At 33.6% G+C, this 25,014-nt stretch overlaps 2 protein-coding genes across 2 annotated transcripts; one reads left to right on the top strand and one right to left on the bottom strand.

The window, feature by feature from the left end:
- Nucleotides 1-91: 91 nt before the first annotated feature.
- On the top strand, nucleotides 92-10,951 carry LOC111014460 (Tetratricopeptide repeat (TPR)-like superfamily protein). The gene is made up of 7 exons (XM_022289198.2): nucleotides 92-206; nucleotides 414-643; nucleotides 2,265-2,351; nucleotides 7,708-7,881; nucleotides 7,985-8,071; nucleotides 8,137-8,208; nucleotides 8,702-10,951. The coding sequence occupies exons 2-7, from the start codon at nucleotides 449-451 to the stop codon at nucleotides 10,655-10,657; spliced, it is 2,571 nt and encodes an 856-aa protein (XP_022144890.1). The 5' UTR covers nucleotides 92-206; nucleotides 414-448; the 3' UTR covers nucleotides 10,658-10,951.
- A 2,929-nt stretch (nucleotides 10,952-13,880) lies between these two features.
- LOC111014420 (Bifunctional inhibitor/lipid-transfer protein/seed storage 2S albumin superfamily protein) lies at nucleotides 13,881-15,642 on the bottom strand. Its single transcript, XM_022289137.2, has 2 exons — nucleotides 14,808-15,642; nucleotides 13,881-14,182 (listed from the first exon to the last, which is right to left on the bottom strand). Exon 1 carries the CDS (start codon nucleotides 15,449-15,451, stop codon nucleotides 14,819-14,821), a length of 633 nt encoding a protein of 210 aa, XP_022144829.1. The 5' UTR covers nucleotides 15,452-15,642; the 3' UTR covers nucleotides 13,881-14,182; nucleotides 14,808-14,818.
- Between the last annotated feature and the right edge of the window lie 9,372 nt (nucleotides 15,643-25,014).

The raw sequence follows: 25,014 nt of genomic DNA, 5'->3' as shown, positions 1-25,014 counted from the left end.
AGGCGTAGTGTTTTGAGTGGTAAAAATTTGTAAAGAAAAAACTTGAGAGATTTGAGAGTGGCACTTCCACTCCAATTGTGTCAACTTGGTTTCCCAATTAAGTCGACTACTCGACTATAGTTTTTATTTAAGCTCTCTCAGTTTTCTCTCCTCGTTCCCTCCCACCAGCGAAAATAGACGCATTTCAGCAAAACAGGAGAAACCAGGTGTCCTCCTCTACGATTAATCCATACTTTAGGGTTTCAAAACCTCCAACTTCCATTCCTTTCGAGCTTTTTTCCCCTCGATTTCGTAGTTCAAAATCCCTCACTTCACTTCTACTTGTAGCGCACTTTTAGAATTTTGAACTTCGAAATTTTAGGGCTTCTTTTTGCTTCCCCCTTATCCGTCACCTCATTTTCTTTTGCAACCAGGCCCTTGATTTTATTTCTTTTATTTGGATCCAATAATGGACGCTCGAGATTCACCTTCATCGGCCGCCCCGAATCGAGATGGCTCCTCGTCGGCTGCTGAGGAGGATGGTGCTGTATCCGTCACCGCTGCTCTTGCTAAGGATGCAGCATCGCTTTTCCAATCGGGAAAGTATGCTGGGTGTGTAGAGGTCTTGAACCAGCTGTTGCAGAAGAAAGAAGACGATCCCAAGGTTCGATTTCTTGCACCATAATCTAAGCTTGTTTCTTTTTTCTTTTTCTTTTTCGAGGGTTAATAGTTGCCGTAGATATGATTTAACCTATTCAACGATTTCGTTAGTTCTATATGTGCAAATGCGGTTTAGACTTTTGAATTCTATGATGGTGAAATGTTGAGCTCAGAAATAATATGTCGGGGTGTTTTTTTCACCTTAGCGAATGTCGGAATTTGAATTATTTTAGGATAACATACTAGAATTCCGAGCAATTCCATTGCATGATTAGACCGCGCCTAGGCTATTCTAATAGAAAATGCAAGTGGGTTGTCATTTTAATTTTTCACTGAATGTTATCATTTTCCTTGGGTTTTATGATAGTAAGCACGAATTTAGGTTGAGGTGGTAGTGTTTCTGTTGGTACAGTATTTCATTCCTGCTTATCATTGGTCGATTTGAATGTTAGTCCTTCTAGTCCTAAAATTGTTACCTAAACCTCTGATGTGAAGGTGTGATGCGTACAATAGAATTTCCCTATGAACTGATGGCCTGGAAAGTATTTGGGTTTTCAGAAGCTTAACTAACAAGCATCGGTGATCCGTGATCAACTCCACTAAAAGCTTCATAATCAATCGAGGAAGATTGGTTTTACGAAATACGTGACAATTTTTTTATCTGTCTGTGGCTGTAATCATTCCCATTCCAAGATTCCGTACTTACAATTTCCTGAGCTTTTCATTTTTGAAGTATGGAGATAAATTCTGAGAGAATAGAATAAATGTAATAATGACCCTGCTAAGTGCTGATGGTAACCAGAATTTTGCTCTTTTTGTTAGTCTGTCCAGGACTCCAGAGTCCAATTTGGTTGTGATCATATTGTGGGCAGAACGCATGTTGAGTGAATTGGAATCTTTGCTATTAGTTAAAGTCGATAATTGACAATTGATATATTGCTCATGAAATGAAATTAAATCAATTTCATGAAACAGGGAGTATTATATGGGATTTTAAAGGCATTCTCCGAAGGAAGTGCTATTCTGAGCAGTTCCTAACTTGGATCCACTTTACTCTTTCAGAGGAGATTGGTTTTTATATTAATTTTAGTAATAGCTCAAGTAATTAATGGTTGCATATTTAAAGAGTGACTTCAGATTTCAGGATGAATTATGATAATTTTTATGATACCTCTTCTATTATGATTTTATTTATAGATTGGGCCTTGGGGTGGAGGGAAGGTTTGGGAGAGATACCTTTACGATACTTATTTTCGAGTTATATAACTACATAAATGTTAGGCAACAATATTTTTAATTTTCAATATCTATTCAATTGGCTCTATTACAAGTATTTTGTTCAGAGTTTTTAACTCGACTTATTCTGATGGGACATCTCTTTATGTATATTTACTTTGAATTCTTGCTTCTTGGTGAATGGTGATTTGCCATGTTGATTTTGACTTGAATCCAATCCTCAGGAATGCATCTTTATACGGAGCCTTACGATGATGTTTTGATTTTTGTTATTAAACAATTTAATAACATTGGATTTAGCAATAAATTTTAATCTTGATGCTTCATTTGGTACTTAAATTTTTTTTAAAGAAATCTCTTGGCACTTCATTGATTGATGTCTTTGTCAGGTACTTCATAATATCGCCATTGCTGAATACTTGAGGGATGGTTGTTCCAATCCTAAGAAGTTGCTTGAAGTATTGAATCATGTCAAGGTATGCCCTTAGCCCCAAACGAATTCACACATCTACTTCTTTTCCCTGTTTGCGTTCTGTTGCAACTTGCAATAAATTTCTGTTCCTATTGGACCATTGGTACCAAAACAAAATTGGTATGTTACTATTATACTTCCTTTTGGAAGAACTTTTTGTTATCACCATAATCCATTGCCTTGCTTAATTGAACTTTGAAGTTTTAATTTTTAAAGTGGTCTTTTAAGTTATTGATTTGGCATAAATTTTATTATATATTTTACATATTTTTGGATGTCTTGACTCTTGTATAGATGCAATCAAAATGTCTTTCTTAAGTCAACAATGGTACAAACTTTTTAACTATATTAAGGTGTCTCTTTTTGTTTGTTTCATCAATTGAAAATCTTCATTTTTTTTTTTTTTTTTAAGGTAACTTATAAATTTTTTACGGCATACCATATAATTTTAGTAGAAAAATTATGAAGGAAAGATAATACATGTTTTATCTTAACTCTAGTCTAGTGAGGATCATAGTAAATCTTTTTTCCATGGTGTATCATGCAACTAAAAGTTCAAGGATTTGAACCTACATAATTAATAATTGAAGAATTTGGCTTTTAGCTTTTAGGCTTTATTTTTATTTTTATTATTATTACTTTTTTAATAATTAAAATTTATAAGAAGCTGGAACAATATATTCAAAAGAGCCCTCCCGAGACGGGAAAAACAACAAGAGGTAGAGGGTAGAAGGGTAAAATGTGGTTCCCACCCTCGTGAGGTACACTAGTAGGGATGCACTTATTGAAGTCCTAAGTTTCTAATCTTAATCAAGTAAAATAAAGGACAAAATCTAGATATGTGTTGGAAAGTGTAGAATATAAATTAAATATAAGGACGATGGTTTTGAAGGTTTCTTTGCTAATAGAAGAGTATTTCCTGTGTGGTCATATTTCTTATTTTCCTTTTAATAAATAAAAAAAGTAGAAGCCTCCCTAAGCTATATGAATCACTGTGAGTTAGAACTATTTCATGAATTTAGCACATTATTAACTTTTGGTTTATGCCCTTCATATTTATGGTTGATTTTAGGAATGATTTAACTTAATTAGGATTTGGCCTGGCCTTTGCTGATTGACCGTTTAGTAAAGTAGAGATGGCAACTTGTGGCTAATATTTCCCAATTGTTGATCTTTTCTTTGCTTGCATTTTGCTTCTCCCATCTGCCTATTTTCTTTTTTTTTTTCATTTGTTTCGCATCAATTTGTATAAGGAAATTGGTAATGTTTCCATAACTTGCAAAGGTAAGAATTCCCTAATGTGTGTATACGTCATTGTTTTTTGGGTCTTCTTCCTTGATCACAAGTATATATTGTTAGTGACTATATTTTAGACATGCGAATATGGATAACTTGGGGATGACATTTTTTCCGCATTTAGAAGTTGTCAACAACGGCATCACCATTTGTCCACTTACAATTTCCTCCCAAAAGGAGGGTCACTGGCTTTGATCATCTTATTCCTTGTTGATAACCTATTGACTACTCTCTATTCAAAATCCCTAACAAACTAGGTAGACCATAAGAGACTTTTCTGGGTGATTTGGAGAAAAGAGCTCATCTAATAAAATGGTTTACAGTTTCCCTCCTTATGGAGCAATTTTCAATTTGAAAGGAATATAATGATCTTTGAGGTTGCAGAGGGTTCTTGGATGATGTATGAAATTTTGTACATTTTGACTCTTCTTATGCCCATTCTTCTTGTGATTTTTCTTTCTTTAATTTCCACTGATTGGAGTCCTTTCTTGTAATTACTTATTGGTGGCTCTTGTGTTGGGTGGTGGCATGTGTTTTTGAATGAACGGGTACTTAGCGGGGGGGGGGGGGGGGGGGGGGGTTGGGGGAATAATAGAAGAAAAAGAAGAGAATATTCCATGGTGTACTCAACTTGGACTAGGTGCTTGGTGGCATTAATGGAAAGGAAGACTTGTCCTAGATCAGTAGAACAGGGGAGGAACGACACTGTTAGAAGTGCTTGGAATTTCCATCTCTCGATTAGTGGATTCTTTTCTTCTTTTCAAGTTGGGAGTGGTAGTCAAAACCCTTTTTGGAGGATTTTCTGGTGCCATTTGTATTTTAGCAACTTAGGGTTGGAAAGGGTGTCTAATGCCAATCTCAAATCTTGTTAGAATTTAAAAACTGTAAGGTATGAGATGTTAAGGCACCGATATCCAAAATCTTTACGAATAATGGATTTATACAGTGGTGCGTGGCACGTGTAAGGAAAATTAAGTATTGCTTTGGAAGGAAGAAATTTCTCTTGGCATGCTTTTTTTTTCCCTTCCTTTCTTTTGGCTGTCTTATGGAACATTTGACTAATAGAACTTTCGGAGGGTGAGTCCTTGGGGTATGGGCTTTGACTAGGTTCAATACCTCCCTTTAGGTTTTGGTTATCCTCCCTATGTTATCAACCATTGCAGCTCAGCTCAGTGGTAATGGGAGGTCATGAGTTCGAATCTCCCACCCCACTTGTTTTACTCTAAAAAAAAGAGAATAACAGCAAGTAATTATAGGTGGGAAATCGGCCAAATGACATTTTTTGGTTTTTCGTTGAATTAGAGGAGCTATGGAATCAGGTTGTAAGAAGTATTTATAGTGTAGATAAACATGGTTGGTTCACTGTTAAGAGGAAAACAGAAATGGTAATCGAACCTATTGTTGGAGAGATAAATGGTTATTGTCTATGCCCCTAATGAAGTACTTTTTCCCTAACCTTTTGCGATGAGGTCATGAATCCTCCACCCCATTTGTTGTACTATAAAAAAAAGAGAATAACAGCAAGTAATTAACTAATTATAGGTTGGAAATCGGCCAAATGACATTTTTTGGTTTTTCTTTGAGTTAGAGGAGCTATGGAATCAGGTTGTAAGAAGTATTTATAGTGTAGAGAAACATGGTTGGTTCACTGATAAGAGGAAAACAGCAAGTAACTGAAGTCCCTTGAAACATAACAATATAACATGAAGCTTAGACCTCTTTTCGTAGTATCTAGTATCTACATCTATTTAAATTGGAGGTGGTAATTGAACATATTGTTGGAGAGATAAATGGCTATTGTCTCTGCCCAACGAAGTACTTTCCCTAACCTTTTGCGATGTCACAAAATAAGGAGGCCTCTGTCAAGTAAATGTAGAAAGGCAGCAAAAATGGATGGAACATTATCTTGAGAGAAACCTAATAAAGGTGGAATGGATTGAGTTTCTACAACTATCTGAAGCCTTGAATGGAGTTTATCTCAATTTTAGAGAAAATAGATGGTGGTGGTTTCTGTATCCCCTGGACACATTTTGGGTAAGATATCTTTTTCCACTCTAGTGAACACGAAGTCAACACTAATCTCACTGATAAAAACAAGCACAGCCAGGTTTCTGATTAAAAAAAAAAGTTGACACTAATCTAAAATCTCTCGGGGTGATTTGGAAAGGAATGAGATTGAGAAAGGTGAAATTCTTTATATGGACATTGGGCCATGGTTGTTGCTGTATGGCAGAAAGGTTACACTAAGATGCCCAAATATAAGCCTTAAGCCATTTTGATGTGTATTATGCAGAAAGGCCGAGGAAGGTATTAAACGTGTACTTTTTCACTGTACCCTTATCAAGAAATGTTGGACATCCAGGTGTTGCATTCACATATGACCTTTGACAAAGATGCCAAAGACAATAAGATGTGATGTGGAGATTTAGAAAGTAGGAGTACTGCGGGTAAATTTAATGTCTTCTATTCGGGAACATGGTTGGAAAGGAATTATCGAATTTTTAATGAAGATGACCGATAGTGAAATGAGACTCACTTAGCTGAGTTCCTTTTATTTTCTTGGTGTTCTTGGTTTAACTCTTTGCAATTATACTGATTTTGAAATTAATACAAATTGACGATTCTTTTTTGTATACGTAAGTCTTTGTTTCACTTATTCAATGAAAAACTTGGTTTCTGTTTAAAATAAGAATGATGGGTTTACTTCTATTGCACTTGAACTTTATACACCTTTACGAGTTTGTTAATTTCCCATAGATAATATAAAAAGTGCTTAGAAAAAGTCACTTCCTAAATCATTTTTAATTTCAACTTCTTTCCTAGCTGATTAGCTGGATAACATTAATTACAAAAATATCAACTTTTTCCTCTTTTATTTTTATTTTTCTTTTTCTTGTTGGGATGAATGAAACCAAGCAATCAATGATACGTTTTAAGGAGGCATTTATATAACTAGCATAGAATAATTATGTATTTTTAAATATAATAGAAAGTTCGAAGTTTTACAGAAAAAAAAAAAAAAAGAAAAATACCACAATCCTAATGAAAAATTGTATAACACAAAATTTATGCTATGTTGTGAAATTTCTCTTGAAAAATTGTTATTATTATTATATCTTATTAGAAAGAAAACTTTCAATAAAGAAGAGGGAAGTACAAAAGGTGGGGGATAAGAAATCACCCTCAGAGGCGAAGGGGTTTACAATAAATGGCTCCTAGTTGGCATAAATCAGAAGAACATTATAGTTACAGAAATATTTGTACAAAGTACACCATGAGGAAGCAAAAAGTGTAACTGACTCCAAAACTGACTGGAACTAAACGAGCCATCCTAAAAAGTTATTTGATTTCTTTCCAACCAATCTTCCAAAAGAGAGCCGTGATCACATTTGTGCATTGGACATTCGCTTCGCCTTTGAAAAAGTGACCATGAGGAAATACTGAATAGCCCTGTTACAAACCCAGTTTGGAGTGTCGTGGAATGAAGGAAATCTATTTTGCAGCTTTTTAAAGTATTCAGACTCTCGAGGAACCATCCATAAGAACAGTTTTACCTACCTTGAAACTTTTGCTTTCCAGATGGCCCTTATTTAACACCTTTGAAGGATGGATTGCATTTTAAAAGAGCTGCAAAAATAGACTGCAGCTGAAATTTCCACTACTTTTCCGAAGCCCATGTTTTAGAATCAGGCAAGTTATTTGGGTGAAAGTTTCGCAGAAAAACAGAGAGGGAGGTCCATTAATTGACTTCAGCTTCATTAATTCTTCTAAAAAAAGATCCTAACCATCATACTTCTCCGTCCAACAGTTATTGATGGACAGGTTATGAGAGTTTGCTTCCTATGGAGCCTAGGAAAGATAAAACACTAATAATAGATATTTATTTTTATTTTTGAAACTATATTAACTTCATTGTATAGTTAAACTTTGTAAAGAGAAAACACCACGATGATACTCTTCCAACCCCACATTTACTTTTTAGGTATCTTTGCTGTTGCATGATGACGTACATGTACTCATCTTTCTGCTAATTTTTTGTGTTGTGTGTGGACGTGCTTGTTCAGAAGAGGAGTGAGAACCTTGCAATTTCATCTGGAGAACAAATAGATACTCTGAATCCTGAAAATAAGAGTACTTTGGGTAAAGGAAATAATGCATTGGCTCATCAAACTGCAGCAAATAATGCCAATATTGTATACATGGATGAGTTTGATGCCTCCATTGTTACCCTAAACATTGTAAGTTTAGTGATCTAGCATCTCTTGGAGTAAAGACCCACATATTTGCAAAATATTTTTTATTATTGACCTGGTTGTGACAATTTAAAATGTCTGTTTACAGGCCGTCATATGGTTCAATCTCCATGAATATACGAAGGCGTTGGCAGTTCTTGAACCTTTATATCAAAATATTGAACCCATAGACGAGGTACTGGAGTTTATTGATTATATTGGTGATGGGAATGCTCTTTTAATTACTCTATTGATATGCAGACAACAGCTCTTCATATTTGCTTTCTGCTGCTGGATGTTGGACTAGCCTGCCGTGATGCATCATTGTCTGCGGTAAGTAGCTGTGTTAAATATTTAAATTTTAGTAGTCTTGTAGTGAGAAATTTTTATATGTTGCTTGCGCATGTTACATGTCTCCATGTTGGTTTAGCTTTATCATTTCCTGCAATTAAATCTTTAATTTACCAAGCATGTGCTAAAAGTTATTAAATTCACTGAGGAAATCTTTTCAGTATTATGGTTACAAAATTCGTTTATTTTTATCCCTATGCTGGCGCAGTTGTGTTACTGTCATTTCTGTGTATAATATAGCCTAGAGTCCTTGTAATTTGGATTTTAACAAATTGGAGTCAGTGAGCCTCTCTACAATAGCCATTCATGTCAACTCTTGCGTGCTCTCGCTTCTCTATATTGTTGGAAGTTTGTACCATCTGTTATTGGCGTGTATATCTCTTGTACTGATTTATTGTACTCTTCTGTCTTAATGGAAATGGGATACAAAGGCGTGATGATATATTCAGAATGGTTTTCTCATGTATGTTTCCAGGATGTTCTACTTTATCTGGAAAAAGCTTTTGGGGTTACCAGTACAAGCCAAAGTGAAAATGGAATTACAGGGGTACAGCAATCCACTAATGTAGTTGCAAAATCTTCATCTGTTCCTACCAATGCTTCTGCTTCTGAGTCTTCAAATACAGATTTAGCTGCAAGTGTGAATGCCTCGGAGAATCCTCTATCGAGAACTTTATCAGAGGAGACATTTGAGTATGAGTCCATGCTATCGACTCTGGATATTGGTGGTCAGAATCTACCAACACAGGCTGGTTTTTCATCTTCAAATGTTCTTTTAAGGACCCCAGTTGATCGGTCTCTATCTACAGTTGATCTCAAACTTAAATTGCAACTATATAAGGTTCGCTTTCTTCTTCTCACTAGAAACTTAAAGCAAGCGAAGCGAGAAGCAAAGCATGCCATGAACATAGCTCGTGGAAGAGATTCATCCATGGCTCTTCTCTTAAAGGCTGAACTTGAATATGCCCGTGGCAACCATCGTAAGGCCATGAAGCTGCTACTTGCATCAAGTAACCGAACCGACATGGGAATTTCAAGCATGCTAAACAACAACCTTGGCTGCATATATAATCAACTTGGGAAGTATCATACATCAACAGTATTCTTTTCCAAAGCTGTTTCCAATAGTGCAGCTCTCTGGAAGGATAGAAAGCCGACGACTTTTTCACAAGACAACTCACTCCTTATCGTGTATAATTGCGGTGTTCAGTACTTGGCTTGTGGAAAACCACTTCTTGCTGCTCGGTGCTTCCAAAAAGCCAGTTTGATTTTCTATAACCGCCCCCTGTTGTGGCTCCGACTTGCCGAATGCTGCCTAATGGCTTTAGAGAAGGGGCTTCTAAAGGACAACCTTGCTGATTCCGATAGATCAGACGTCAAAGTTCATATTGTTGGAAAGGGAAGATGGAGGCAGCTTGTATTGGAAGATGGAGTCTCGAGAAATGGATGCACATATTCCTCTGGAAAAGAAGATGGGCATTTCAATAGTGAAGGACAACCGAAGCTGTCAGTTTCTCTTGCTCGGCAATGTCTTTCTAATGCCCTGTACTTATTAAACCATTCCGAGACGAGCTTTTTGCACTCTGTATTGGCCTCTAATTCTTCCATGGAGGAGAGAGATTCAAGTGAAGTGGCAGCTTCCAGGAAAAATTATAAGAACTTACATTCGATTGATTCCAAGGCTTCCTCCGTAACTCTAGGCTCAAGTCAGATAAGTGCAAACGGTGATGCGAAAGAACAGAAAGGTGCAACAATTCAGGAGCTTGTGCAAAACTCCCTCTCCTACTATGATGATATTTCTCGGAGAGAGAACCTGTTGATTAAGCAAGCACTTCTTGCAAACCTGGCCTATGTTGAGTTGAAACTTGGAAACCCGTTGAGAGCCCTGACAATTGCAAGGTCTCTTGTTGATCTTCCTGACAGTTCTAAAGTTTACACATTCTTAGGCCACATTTATGCTGCAGAGGCCCTTTGCTTGCTAAATAGACCGAAAGAAGCTGCCGACCATTTATTATGCTATTTGTCTGGAGGAAATAGTTTCAAATTGCCATTCAGCCAAGAGGACTGTGAGCTATGGCAACTAGATGGGACTGCTGATCTTGAAGGTGCAAATGGAGGACCGGCAACTGCCACCAATTATTCGTCGTCCCACGACGACCCTCATGGTATCAAGTTCCTCAGACCCGAGGAAGCACGGGCAGTCCTCTATGCAAATTTTGCCACTCTTTCGGCTTTACAAGGAGAATTCGAACAGGCTCGACAGTTTGTATCAGAAGCATTATCGATTGAACCAAACAGTCCAGAAGCCACTTTGACCGCAGTTTACGTGGATCTCGCTCTCGGTAAGTCGCAAGAAGCCGTTGCCAGATTAAAACAGTGTAGTTGTGTAAGGTTCCTTCCCAGTGGATTGACAATGAAAAGATCTTCATGATTGGTATAACTGGTGGCTTTGTATTAATGTCCTGCCCTCATGTTAGTACTAGTCATTGGGCTAGTCGGCTAGATAGTAATCTTTAGGAGGAACATATGATATAGCTCACGTCAGAGAATAAAATTGATGTTCATTTTTTTTTCTCTCTTTTTAATTTTTATCTCTAGGGTTCATTTGTAGTTGTGTATCTGTTTTTTTGGTTAGTGGAGATGATGATGTCCTATTGTTACCATGAACGTTGATAGAGCTTTTCTTGAGAAAGAAATTGAAAAGAAAAAAAAAGGTATTTTTCTCTCTCTTGGCTTTATATTTCCTTAGTGATTTCCTCCTTCCAAAGAAGCTGAACGTTGAGCCAATGCGTTATTTATTTCTCACATTGAGGCAATGTTTTTTCATGGGGTGTTATAAATTTCAATAATAGAGGTTTGATTTTGGCAATGTTTTTATGCCAATTTGCACTGTTTTCTCAGATGGTTATTGCTGGACGGCACTCGAGCTTTTGCCCTCCACTTGCAGTGTTTTAACTGATTCTGTAATGATATTTTACCTGGGGTAAAAATTAAGGTTGTGTTCAATAGCCATTTCGTTTTTAAAAATTTTGCTTATTTGTTCACAATTCTTTTTTGGTATGTTTTCACTTTATTGAAAATACATTTGGATTCTTAGCCAAATTTAAATTTTTGAAAAACTACTTTATTTTCTCGTTTTTAAACTTCGGCTTGAAAACAGTTTTAAAATTAGATAACAAAACAAAAAATGTATGGGTGAATTTAGTACTTATGAGCTCAATTTTCAAAAACAAAAAATAAAAAATAAAATGCAAAATGGAGGTTAAACTTCTTTAGAGATGTTCTAAGTTAATGAAAGAGCGAAAAGGGTTGTTTAGGAACAACTCTAAATGATGTTTCCAAAATTCAAGAATTAAAATAATGAATGTCAATTTGAGCATAGTTCAACCAATTAAAACACCTATCTCCAATCCTATATGCTGTCTTCAAAAGGAAAAAAAAAAGATTTGTAATGATAACTATAAAGGATGTACCAATGAAAAATGAATTTAGAAGATATTATCATGTCAGCAACATAGTCAAAAGCATTCCATCAAGTGAAGAAACACACACGATGTTAAATTCAATTGCAAAATCTTACTCCAATTTAAATAAAGTTGGAAATTAGTGTAGCTAGCTGTCAAGATTTGTAGTTATGCATGGAGACCAAAAGAATCAAAAAGCTAATATAAATATAATTGGTAAGCAATTATTATTTTCATAAAATATCTGACGAGTCATTACATTAGGCCCCTCCCCTCGTTATGTGTGTTGGGATTCCCAAATTATTGGGTACACACAACTCCTCAAAGCATCTCTCTGTAATCCTTCAGAAACTAAAAGGACCAAACACCATACCATTTCTAATGGACTAACTGACAAAACCACCTCCATGTGCTCTTCCTCTCATTGGTCCCTCTTAACTCTTGCCCTTATCCTTAATAGTTTTCTTCTTCTTCTTCTTCCTCTTTTTATTTTTTTTTTCTTTTTTTCCCTTTTTAATTTTTCTTTCCATCCGTGCGCACAGTGTCGGATTTGCAAGAGGGTGCAAACAAAATCCCATATTAGTTAAGAAATGGAGTAATCCATGATGTACAGATGAAAACAACTATACTATTGAAATAAAAAATAAAACGATGAAAATTATGCCCAAAGCAAACAATATCATACAATTATGGGATACCATTTTCTTTTTTTAGAGAGAAAATTGAAGATAAAATGACATTATTGTTTATGCATACTTTGGTGTTTGCAGAGAAATAACAGTAAAAAATGAATCCGGTTTTCAATCCTCTTATCAATGGTGCAAAGATCTTTGGTCGTCCATATAAACGATTCTCGTTGGAGGGCAAAATAGGACCACTCGGAACTTCACTGATAATCTGTGACAAATTTTACACCATACATGATAGACCAGAGCTGTGAGACCAATGCCAAACTTCTCTTAATAGCTCAATTGGTCCTACCTCCCACGTGCTCTCAAAAACTTCATAAGTGAGTATAAACTAAACAATTCTATTGATAGTATCTTTAGATTGAGTTGATGGTTATGCCATTATAAAGGTATGGAAGGAGAGATATGATTTATTACAAAAAAGATATTTAGTACGAAAAATCACCGCATTTAATTTAAAAAAATCAAAACACTTTTTTATATGACAAAAGTTTGAATCTCCTACCCCACATATTATTGTACGGGAAAAAAATCAATGAAGATCTTGCCCTTTCATCACCCAAAAACGTGGTTTAGGAAGTAAGGACGAATGGGGTTTTCAAGGACAAATGTAAAGGGTCCTCTCTCCTACATTTTTCACGTCTCAATCACTACTTTTTTTTTGCCTTTTTGGCGTAGCATAAGATCAAGATCAGTGTCATCTGGGAATTACTGGATTCCACATGTGGTTTCTTTTAGCCCACTGGAAATCAAAAACCTCTTTTTTTTTCTCTCTCTGGAAATATGGAAACTGTGAAAAGTGGTCTAAAATTGGAAAAAGGAAAAAAAAAAAAATGAAGGCAAGTTTCAGTTTTAGAGTCCTAAGCAAACCAACTCTTACTCAACGCCCCTTCTATTTTTATTCAAGTAAATGAAGAAAGGCACCATTTTTTCCGACACTGCCAGCATGCTTTAATTAATTTAGAAATTACTATTATTATTATTATTATTAGTTTAACTAAGAAAATGATATTTGAATCTTTGATCGATGATATACTTTAATTAGTTAGCTATGTTATGGTTGACTAAGGCCGTGGAAGATTTTTTCTAAGTGATTATAGTTGTAGGATATTCAACTCATCGATAAGTATGTTATTTAATTGAACAATAATGGTTTATTTATGAAAAAGAAAATTCCTCTTCCTCTGCTTCTCTGCGTTCCTTTTTCTTAATGTCAAAATCTTGTTCTTATTTTATTATGTGGCACATCCGACCATTTCTATTTATTTTTTTATTTATTGAAATTATTACAATAAAAGTAAGGAGTTTGAAATGACTCGAGTAAAAAATACTCTAGTTGATTAAAAATATTTAAAAAAATTATTATAGTGTGTAGTTATACCATGAAAAATGATTTGAGTTATAAGTTCTTATCTGTTTTACGGTCTAAGAAATTCTAACTTAAAAAAGTAATTTCAAAGTCACTATAAATTAGATAGGGAATTAAAAACTAATACATATATAACAAGAAGATTCTGAATGATTGAATTAAAATTACTAAATCAATGAGGGAGGGACACATAAAAAAAATTAAAGGAAACACAAAGGCATCTGAGATTTGCTTTCTCTGCCTAATCCATAACACAACATAACAACAATTATCACAATTTAGAAACAAATGGTTTACAATAACATTAGCAATTCCAATTCAACAAAAATAAAATAAATAGAAATAAAAAAAGAGAAAGAGAGAGAAAAGACAAAGACAAAGATTTGACTCGACATCCTCTCATGTCGGCTCCATTTGGATACCATCAATCAACCCTGAAAAAAAAAACAAAAACAAAACAAAACAACAAGAACCACCACATCCAAATCAGTCAATAATTTCCAAAACTTGTAAAAATTTCTAACACACATTCCAAATCCATTAAATGTCATTTAAGTAGGTATACTAATTAATCAAGGTAATATCCCAATTAACCACATTAGTAGAACAATATTAAAAAAAAAACAGTTTATTAGATAATTTTCATTTTTCATGTTAATTTCTTAGAATAAAAACTTAACCTCATCAATAGATTTCACTCTAAACAATAATATTCGAAAGTATAAATTAAGGTTTAGGTGTTAAATTACTAATAGAAAAAAATTAAAACTCTTTATACAATAAATACATACCAAAATAAGATTATATCTTCCTTTTCTCGTAAGGAAATTAAAATCATAGATCCAGTGTTTAAAATTTAGGTGGTTACCTTTGAGTAGGTACCTTACTTCTTACCATCGTTCATTCAAAAATTGACGGCTATTTATTTTATTTTTCTCGAGTTTTTTCTTTTGTCAATTCATTTTTTAGTTGTCTAGTAAGGAGAAAATATCTAATTACGATAAGCACCTAAATTTTATCGGGAGAGAAATATGGAGAAAATTAAAGTTTGAAGTTAACCTGTGTTGTTTCTAAAGGGAGCAAGTGTAGCCAGGAGGAGGGGTCTTGCCACAGGTGATTAGGAGCTGAAGGGCAATAGGGACATAGAGATTAAGGTTAAGAGCCTTGATCTTAAGGGTAGTGCAAAGGCAGACCGCGGCTTCCACCTCAGCCAGCCCTGCAAGCACAGGGCAGCACTCGTTGGCCGCAGGGTCCCCTAACCCAATGTGCACCAGCCCTCCCAACAGATCCACGCACCCTCCCAGTTTCAGCGTGTCAATTGGGCACGTCTCTTTCCCCTTCGGCGGGCACGGCTTTCCCGACGGCGATGGCTTTCCCAGCACCGGGGGCACCGTCACAGGCGGCAAGCCAACTGGCGGGAGGTCCACGGGCGGCTTGACGGGGGGCACCGTCACGGGTGGCAAGCCAACTGGCGGGAGGTCCACGGGTGGCTTGACGGGTGGGAGACCGATGGGTGGGAGACCGCCCGGCGGCTTAACGATGACGGGCGGGAGGCCAATGGGGCCCTTGGGGGACTTGGAGCCAGGGCTGGGCTTGTGCTTCTTTGGCGGGTTGCCGCAGGAGCCGCAGCCCAGCATGGGGGCGGCTGAGGACACCAAAACCATGCAAATTAGGAGGAGGGAGTGTAATTTTGAAGGCTCCATTTGTTTCTTTTTTTTTTTCTTTTTTCTTTTTTCTTTTCTTTTTAATGGGAGTGGAGAGTGAAGGAGTGAAAGGTGTGTGGGGGGAAAGTGGAATTATATAGGAATAGTGGTGAAAACAAGAAAACAAAAGAACCCAAAAAACAAATCACGTGAACATGGGGAAGCCTACCATGTTCTAAAGGACATCTTCCTAGTTGGCGATTGGCAAATCCAAGGGCGCGCCTTGCCCTTCACAATAATTTCTTTGAATAAATATATTCTCAACTCTCCACTCCTATGTTGTTATTTGGTGCAAGTCTAACAACTTCTCAATCTTTCTTCCACTGTCTATATTGAGAATTCGAGCGGATAAACTTAAATGTAAATAAGTATCTTACTCTCAGTTACTAAACTTCTACGACAAATATACGATAAGGTAACACTCAAAAGGACACTCAATGTATAGATCAGAGCAACTAAAAGAATTATTAAAAAATTAATTAACAATGATTTCTTTTATGGGAAAACATTTAGTTTTTTATCTGTGAGGACCAATCTTGTTCTTATTATGGTTAAATATTTAACAACTAAGAGAGAAAAATACAAAATTGAATTTACTTTCGCTCTTCTTTTTCTGCATTCATCTTTTAGCTTCGTTTCATTTTTTTTAGACTAACTGTTACTAAACTAGTAAGCACTTAAATATTACTATAATTTGAATAGATGGACACGAACTAATGATCAAACTCTTTAATTATATCATCCAAAGAGTTATTCTCTCTCCTTATAATTCCAACAATCTCTTTTTTTAGTATACAACAAGGGGTGGGAGATTCGAACTCATGATTCATGGTTAGAGATAAGTATCAATTACCGTTGAACTCCAACCATCACAAAAGAGTTTTCTTAGGCGAGAAATGTATTAGTCAATCTCCTTTTAATTGATTGAAATAGTGGATTTTGTATTTATAGTTTTATTTTTATTAATTCTTTTTTTATATAGTTCAAATGTCTGGTAACTCATGAATCACGAACAAATTCTTGGAAAATGGATTCTAACCTATTTTTACAGAGTTGTCATTATTATTTACAGAAAATAATAATAATAATAAATGTACAAATCTATTACTCAACTATCCGTGAACTCTTTTAGTAATAATGTTTTTCTTTCCCATATGTATAATGTAAAACTAAATGAAGCTGTTTATGCAAGGATATGCACAACAGTATATTTCAGATTGCAGCTCGAACTCGACCTCCGGACCGATCTGAATACTTGGGCGGACCTGCACAAAAAGGTGAGCACTCCGACGATCAAGTCAGTATAGGTCGGATTCCCAGTTTAGTTCGAGGTCAGAAATCATCGTACCTGATCGTGGAGTGAGGTCCTCTACTTATGGGTGGTAGTCCCGCTAATCTCGCGACGGTTACACCCGGTAATCTCGGGACCGTCGGTTACACCCGGTAATCTCGGGACCGACGGTTACACCCGATAATCACGCCGCTGACAGTAGTTCACATCGGCCCCCACCGAGCTTCCCGGTAGGTCGGACCTCGGCCCTCATACTTAGCACCTGTCAACGCTAGCGGTGGTGACCTCGGGTGTCCGAGCTGGGCATGACTCATGAGTCATCTTGGAGCACCAATAGGGGTCCTCCACGTGTCCAGGGTATTCTCTTCCCCAAACAGAAGCCAAACAAGATTATCATATTTTGTTAATGAGCTTGTAGAATTTATTCTAATTTTATAATTAATTTTGCTTTTTTGTTTTTTGTTTTTTGATTTCGAGAACTAATTAAGTTAGATGCGTAGGAATCTCCATTTTAAAGATCTTTCAGATCTAGCCATGCAGACATTCAACGAGTGAGTTAGAATGTGATTGAGGATGTTTTTATTCAAAGTAAGTTCCATTATATATTAACTTTTCAATATTCTAATAGTTTAAAATGAGTTGAATGTTGTTTTAATATGACTTATTTTTCATGATTCATATTTTACTGGTATATATTTTAAAATTGACAAATTATGAAAACATACATATTTAAAACTAACAAAAATATGATATATAAGTGAGACAAACTAGGGTGAAGTTTATTGAGAAACGCCTCTAGAAAAGCAAGTGAGAAGATGAATGAGATAAAATATATAAAAGAGATTAGTGTTCTAGTGTTAAAGATATCTTTAAATGATTAAATTTATCCTAACCTATGAACTTAAATTTTTAGGCTAATTGATGATTTAACGTGGTAACAGAATTTGAAATCATGTGTTCGAACCTTTTTATGGTCATTTCTTCCTTATTAAATCAAATATTGATGAGTCGAGAAGAGGTAAAAAAAAGTGTGCATATACAAAAATAATCAGATCAGATAAATTATTAAAGGGGAGATTAAAAAGTGAAATTTTTGAAAGCATTTGACTTAAAATATATTTAATTCATGCGTATATATAGAAAATTAGGGAATTTTCGTCAATCTGCGTCAAAATCCTTCAATGATTAAGCTATGGGGTCCTCTGTATATCTGTCTAGATAATACAATAATAATTATGCGCTACACATTTAAAAAAAATTAAAATTAAAACAAAATGATACGAAAAGTTGAAGAGTCCAGACCGAATAATAAATACAGTGTGGATTTTTCCCCCAAAAAAAAAAGAAAAAAAAAGTTGCAATTAATGTCAACCAGCTCATATTCATGCGGATTCTTTCATAATTTTGCATGGGAATTTCTTCCTCTCTCTCCAAATAAAGAGAGAACAATTATTCTGCAGTTTCAAATCAAAATTTAGCATTTCTTATCACTCTTAACACATTATTTATTAAGACATAAAAGCTCAATGAAGGCTGACATAACACAGAAAAATGCACCAAAATTGGCGAAATGTTGGATTATATTTCAGCTAATTATATTATGAACTATTAGCTACTATGTTTGAAAGATCCAATTGCACTTTCATTCTGATCTGTCTCTAATTTTTCACCAGCGTTGCGTGGTTTTCCAGATCTAGCTAGCTTTTCTTGTTCCAATCAATTAGCCCATTTGCCTTATCATAACACAAAAACAAAGAAGTGGAGACATTGAGATTTATGGGAAAAATGAGAGAAACAATACAGCTAGCAAGCATGTGAAGTGGCAATGGTAGCTACGAGAAGAGAGAAGAGAGAGAAAGATGCTACGACAAACGAATAGCTCTATACACTCACAGTTGTATGATATGATATTGAACATTTTGAACCAAACCTCCCTTAATTTTATTTTTGGACTTTATCTTAAAAGGTAGATGTTTGAATTCTTATCTGGCCACCATTGTGGTAAATTATGATTTGAACTTAGTTTCAATTTGGTCCATAGATACGTTTATGTTTAGTTTCAATTTGGTCTCAAGTTTTAAAAGTTTCAATTTTTACTCCCTCTCATGTTGTTATATTGAATACGTGGTGCATGTTTTTTTTTTCCACATTTACCTATAGCGATGAAGAAATGTTTTCAATTTTACTGTAACTGAAACATGAAACATAAGGTGAAGTTTAACCAAAATTATAGAAACTGACCAAGTTGAAACTTTTAAACTAGCTAGGTAAGAACAAAATTGAAACTAAAGTTCAAACCGTAAAACCGAAATTGATACAACTTAATCTCCGACTAAGATCTTTTTCACTTCTAACTGACGCGGGACAATATTGAAGATGAAGAGAGAGAGAGAGAAGAAGAAAGTGTTTGTGTGAAAGGGAGGAGAGAGAGAGAGAGGGCATGTGGGTATGATGGTGAAGGAAAGGTGTGTGTGTAATTGGTGAATGAGGTTAAAAGAGATCAAGCTGTATAGTTTTTTGTAATGTTGTGAGATCCGTGATTTTGCTTTCCTCATTCTTGACGTGATTGCTCCTTCTTTCTCCCCCTCTTTCTTTATTTCTTTTTTTCCTCTCCAATATCTTTTTCCTTCCCCATTCTGTCAAAATCCTTGCTTTAAATCGTGTAAGGTTTTTACTATATATTATTAACCAATGTCTACTACTGCCTTTTTTTGTTTCTCATTTGGATTTGCATCTTTAGAGCCATTCACATTCACAACATTCCTCTCTTTCATCTTATCTATAATGTAGGGATTTAAAATTTTAAATAACATAATAGCAATGCTTGTACAACTTTTTTGAAAATGTTTTTCATGAGTGCCTTTCATTTCTATTTTTCCATATAATTTATTTTTCAAAATCATCGTCGAAGAGATATCTTAAAAATTAATTTAAAATGATTTAAAACTTTCTTAAAATCAATTTTTTAATTTACCAAACATGATCAATGAAAATATAAGTGATTTTGACAATGGTAAAATGCCAAAAATGATCACTCCCAAACACATCCTTAATGTAGTTAGATATGCATGAAACTTTGTTTAACAAGAAAACATAGGATAATAGATACTTAAGGGGACCATTTCTATAATACTCGTGTTTTATGTTTTCGATTTGTCATTGTTTTAAAAAAGAAAAATACAATCATATTTAGTAATTATTTTTAGTTTTTTGGACATCATTTTTCTAATAAAAAATAGTAAAAGATTATTCCACAGTTTAGCCAATTTATTATTATCAAGCAAAAATGGTTAAATAACTTCCTGGTTATTTAAAGTCACAACAAGAAGAAATACAGTTTGAAGAGTTTTTTCTTTCTTTTTTGAAGAGTTTTTTTTTCTTTTTGAAGTATGACAAGTTAAATGAGATTCAAACTTATAACTTCTTAGTTAAAGATAAATATCAATTACTAGATAAATATTAATTACTGCTAAGTTAAGAAAAATAATTAAATATTTACATTTATAATATATAGTTAGGTCTCAATTTTGCTGTGAAGAAAGCCAAAAATTGCGGAACCTTTTTGCTATTCGATACTTCAACAAGTTGGTAATTAATAAAAAGGAGCTGTCCATGGCTAATTATCAGAAAATTGACACGACACCAAATCAGAGCTGTTTTCGACTTTGGCATGGAAACGGTACGCAGAGTTATTAATTGGTTTTTGTCGCGTGTGGTGTCGCGTAGATTAACATTTACTCAACACACAGTTTTTCCAGTAAAATCCAATGGCTGAGATTTCTTCCTCCCAACTGATGGCTGTGAATTGCAGACGGAGATCTACTCGGGTTATGATCTAGTGGCTGCGGTTCGTCCTTCAACATCCATTTGGATAAAGTACATAAGTTGATTTCTTCCACACAATTCTGTGGACCCCACACTCTTTTTTTTTCTTTTTCTTTTTTTTTTTAAATTTTAATTTCTACGTTTTTTGTGAATATGAAATACAGTAGATAATCATTTTCCATTCATGTACTTTTTTAATTTTACATTGTACATTTTTTACATTTCACATTGTACTTGGTTACGTAATTGAAAATACTTCTAAAATATTGAGAAAGACTTGGAAGTATTCTTAGCCAGAAAAGTACCCAATTACATACTTGAAAAAAATTGATTTTTTTCAAAGTGTTTAACCAAAAAGTAAGTTAAATCACAAACTTGAACTTTAAAAATAATCTTTCAATTATTAAGCTTAAAGAATGTGACGAATGAAACATGCAACATCTCATTGCAGTCAAGTTTGGGCAAATTGGTGGACTAATGCGGCCCATTTTAGTTACGACGAATTTGGAGATAAATATTTTTTTTTTGAAATTAAATGTTGTAGGACTAGACGGTTGTCTCGTGAGATGGGTCGAGATATGCATAAGCTGGTCCAAATACCCACGAATATATAGAAAAAAGGGTGGATTTGGTAATAGACAATAATTAATTTTTACCAATCAATGCGTATTTTTTTTAAGCAAAAACTTTATTGGAAACTAAACCCAGGACCGTTTGTTTTTTGGAAATGTAGATGTCTGGCATATTCAGATGCATGGAATTTCATATGCCCAAAATTTTAGATGTCTGAAATTTCAGCATAGTTACGTTTGTTTTGTAGGAAAATTTATAAGGATATTTGGAAATATTTTGATAACCACGTTTGTTTTGTAGGATTTATTCGTGGAAATATTGTAAATTTATGTAATGTTCCAAAAATACCCTTATCGGTCCTCATAAATTTATATGAGAAATTTAATATTATTTGAATTCATATAAAAATTTTACTTTTATTAAGTTAATATTATATTTTTATGTCAATTTTAGTCTATGTTTGATGACTATTGGAAGAGTAAAATAAACGAAAGATTGCACCCTAGATTTAAATTAAAAATAAATTAAGATATTATATCATTGACTAATGTTTATTTTATATTTAAATGTAGCATATAAATAAAATTGTATTTAGACATTTATCAATGAATTAGTACATACATGTATTTTTAAAATAAAACAAAATAAATGATAAATAAATATTATAGAATAAAAATGATGAGGGGTAAAATTGTCAAAAAAAATCCTCAACACGAGAATCTTAAAAACCCATGTTACATTTAGGGCATTTTAAATTACTCAGATACCTCTCGTATAGCAAGTATCCGAAGATGTCTGGACATCTTAGATGTCCGAATCTATACACCATTCCTATAAATCAAACATGGGAAAAATTCCTCGGGGTTAACAAATGAGAGGGGAGAACGACTCTCCTCACCAAAAATCCATGGGGAATTCCTATTGGACAATTTCCTCCTTCTTTTTTTTTTTTTGTTAACCGTCATACAAATTTGACAAATCTTATTTTTTAAAAAAATAATTTTTCTTATTTATAAAAAATTGAATGGTGGTCAAATAAATGTAAGCAAACAAGTAAGTATTAGTCTTTTATGAGGAAGGGGGTATGTTTTGTAATGCTTTCCCCACTTTTCAAATTTTGTATTATATTGGATTACACATACTGATTGAGAACACTTCTACAAATATTTTAAAATACTTTTAGAAAACACTAGTCAACACTACGTCCAAATGCACGTGTTTTTCAAAGTTTTAAAATAATTATTAATGGTGAAGTCTAAAAGTTAATTTATAATACAAAGAAAAAAAATAATAGATTCCCGATGAGGTAAAAGAAAAAATAAAGAAAAAAAATATGACAGTGATTCCTAGCTTTGTTAAGGAGATGAAAATAGAAATTAAAATTAATTAAAACTAAAACATATAGCACCGATATATTATATTGGAAGGTAATCATAAAAAGGAGACGTGGAGATAGCATGAAAATATAACTTAAAAAAGTTACCCCATAATAAAAGATTAAAATAATCCATAGAGGATTCAAATTTAAAGATATTATGAATGTACAAATTTTATACTCTACTCGGCCTACATCAATAAAATAACTTTCTCAATTCTTAAATCTTCACTAGTTTTGATACATTCAATATTTCCAAATCATTTAAATAGTTTGAAATTCTTCCCATGTGTTGAATAATCGCACCTCATTGGACTATCTTCTCTCAACAAATACATTGATGTGAAAAATCCCAGGAAAAATAGAACCACAAGCACACCAAAAATTGAAGGAAAAATAGAAATCTAATGAAAACTTTAAAGGCAAAATAAGAAAGCAAAAATTCTTCTCCGTAAATCTTTTTATATATTATAGATTTGAAAAATGATGCTTAATTATGTATCTAACAAATTTTAAATACTTTAAAGAGATAGAAGTGACCTGTCAAGTCATATACATCTTAATTAATATAGATCGTGTGATGTTTTACATATACAGTCTCCATTAAATTTATATTCTAATGGACGCACCACTTCTCTCAATAAATATCTCAATCTGTTTACATACATGTAGAAATTTGAAAGATACCATCAGTAAGTATTAAAAAGTTGAATGCAAAGTTAGCAAGTAAAAATTTTCCAAGATATTATAGATAAAGTATGGTTAATTGTAAAGAAAAACATTAAAGGTGATAAAATGCACATTTAGTGTCGCTTAGGATGCCCTTTTAGAGTACTTACATATTACTAAAAGTGTTTTTTCTTTTTTTGAAATGTACTAAAAGTAATTTTTTTAAAACCGGTAATGTTTAATTGAAATTTGTAAGAATAATAAAAGGTGTTTTTTAGCAATTAAAAATATATTTTTTTTCTAATTTTTAATAATAAAAAATGGATTAAATAAATAAATAAAACACTTAAATTTTAGAGAAATGTTTAAATAGTTCCGTTCTAGAAAAGTCATAGCTTGTTCCAAGTCATAGATAATTATGAGATGATATTCTTCGGAATGAGATAAGATAACTCGAAATCACAAAAGATTTTTGTCATTTGCATCAAACTTGATTTTCCAATGGTGTCTTTTATTAATAATAACTCTAATTGTTAAAATATTACTTATATGATATGTGTTTCAGTTAAAAATACTTTTTTCTTTAAACGCATACCAAACATATATTTAACACGTCTTTTGATTTAATCAAATTTTTTTGCTTTTTTTTTTCTTATAGGAGTGCCAATCATTTTAAAATAGTATTTTAAATAATCACCCCTCAAAGTGTTTCATAAAAAATCGTTTAGAAAGTTTTTTTTATCACCACCCAACTGAAATAAAAAATCACCACTCAAGTTTTTTAGAACACTTTTAGTTATCTGAAATTAGCCAAGTATACCGAACACACCTCTAAATTAGTAATTTTTCAAAAGTTTTAGCGGAAAAAGTTCGACTTATTTAAAAAGCACCTTTTTCTTCAAAAAGGCCCTCCTAAGAATCCAAACACATTATTAATTTTATTACTTCAAATTTCAATTTATTGAATTAAATATTAATTTCAAATGAAAAATAAATGGTGGTATTATATTTATTGTAGTCGAGTCCTTTGTAATTAGGCTAAGTAGATGTTTCAAGTTGGGACCACATAAACTACAATCAAAGTCATAATAACAACCATCAAAAAAGATATTTAATAGTATCATAACAAAAATTACATATCTTACATACGTGAGTAACAAAAAGTACATTAATTATTTGTACATTTTATAATTTTGCTCGAAAGAGGACAGAGGTATGTATAGTATCAAATTCCATATTTAATAATGCATTTCATCGTACCATTTTATATATTTTTTACGTTAAAAATTAATACAGATTAAAATCTAAAAGCGTACAATTTGATTACAAAAGATTTTGTCCACTTTTTCCGTCCAATTAACAATTAGAGGGAATCGATCGAGTCTCCTAACTTCAACCCTAGTACTAGAGAACATGAAGGGTGTACGGCTTGAGATGAAATAGGTGTTAAATATCACAAGAAATTAGATTTTTATTGGCACAATAAAACCATCAGTAAAAGAATAAAAAACGTTGGTATAACCTATTCCAACGAAAAAAATTCGTCATCATAGTACTATTCGAAAAAGTACTTGTCGATGAAACGAAAAATGACTGCAAATTCATTGCAATATGAAAATGTCGAAACATCCATCAAAATTTAGTACATGCCTTCTATCAAGTTAGTAAGAATCTTCTTTTCACCAATATTATATTTTCAATAAGTAAAAGAGATAAAGGCAAAAAAATGAAGATGGATTTTTTTCTTTTATAATAAATAGTTGTGGAATTTTTAGTAGTAGGAATATTTCTACTCGAATTAATTGAGATCCATCAAGATTGTGCATATAT

Source organism: Momordica charantia (genome assembly GCF_013281855.1).
Source record: "Momordica charantia cultivar OHB3-1 chromosome 6 unlocalized genomic scaffold, Mcharantia_2.0 BLBB01000006.1, whole genome shotgun sequence".
In the NCBI taxonomy this organism is placed as follows: domain Eukaryota; kingdom Viridiplantae; phylum Streptophyta; class Magnoliopsida; order Cucurbitales; family Cucurbitaceae; genus Momordica; species Momordica charantia.
This window is presented reverse-complemented; position numbering and strand designations above follow the sequence as displayed.

Coding starts and splice junctions, on each gene's coding strand:
- LOC111014460 (XM_022289198.2), top strand. CDS start 449: ATGGACGCTCGAGATTCACCTTCATCGGCCGCCCCGAATCGAGATGGC. Junction 7,882..7,984: donor CCATTGTTACCCTAAACATT/GTAAGTTTAGTG, acceptor GTCTGTTTACAG/GCCGTCATATGGTTCAATCT. Junction 8,072..8,136: donor ATATTGAACCCATAGACGAG/GTACTGGAGTTT, acceptor ATTGATATGCAG/ACAACAGCTCTTCATATTTG.
- LOC111014420 (XM_022289137.2), bottom strand. CDS start 15,451: ATGGAGCCTTCAAAATTACACTCCCTCCTCCTAATTTGCATGGTTTTG.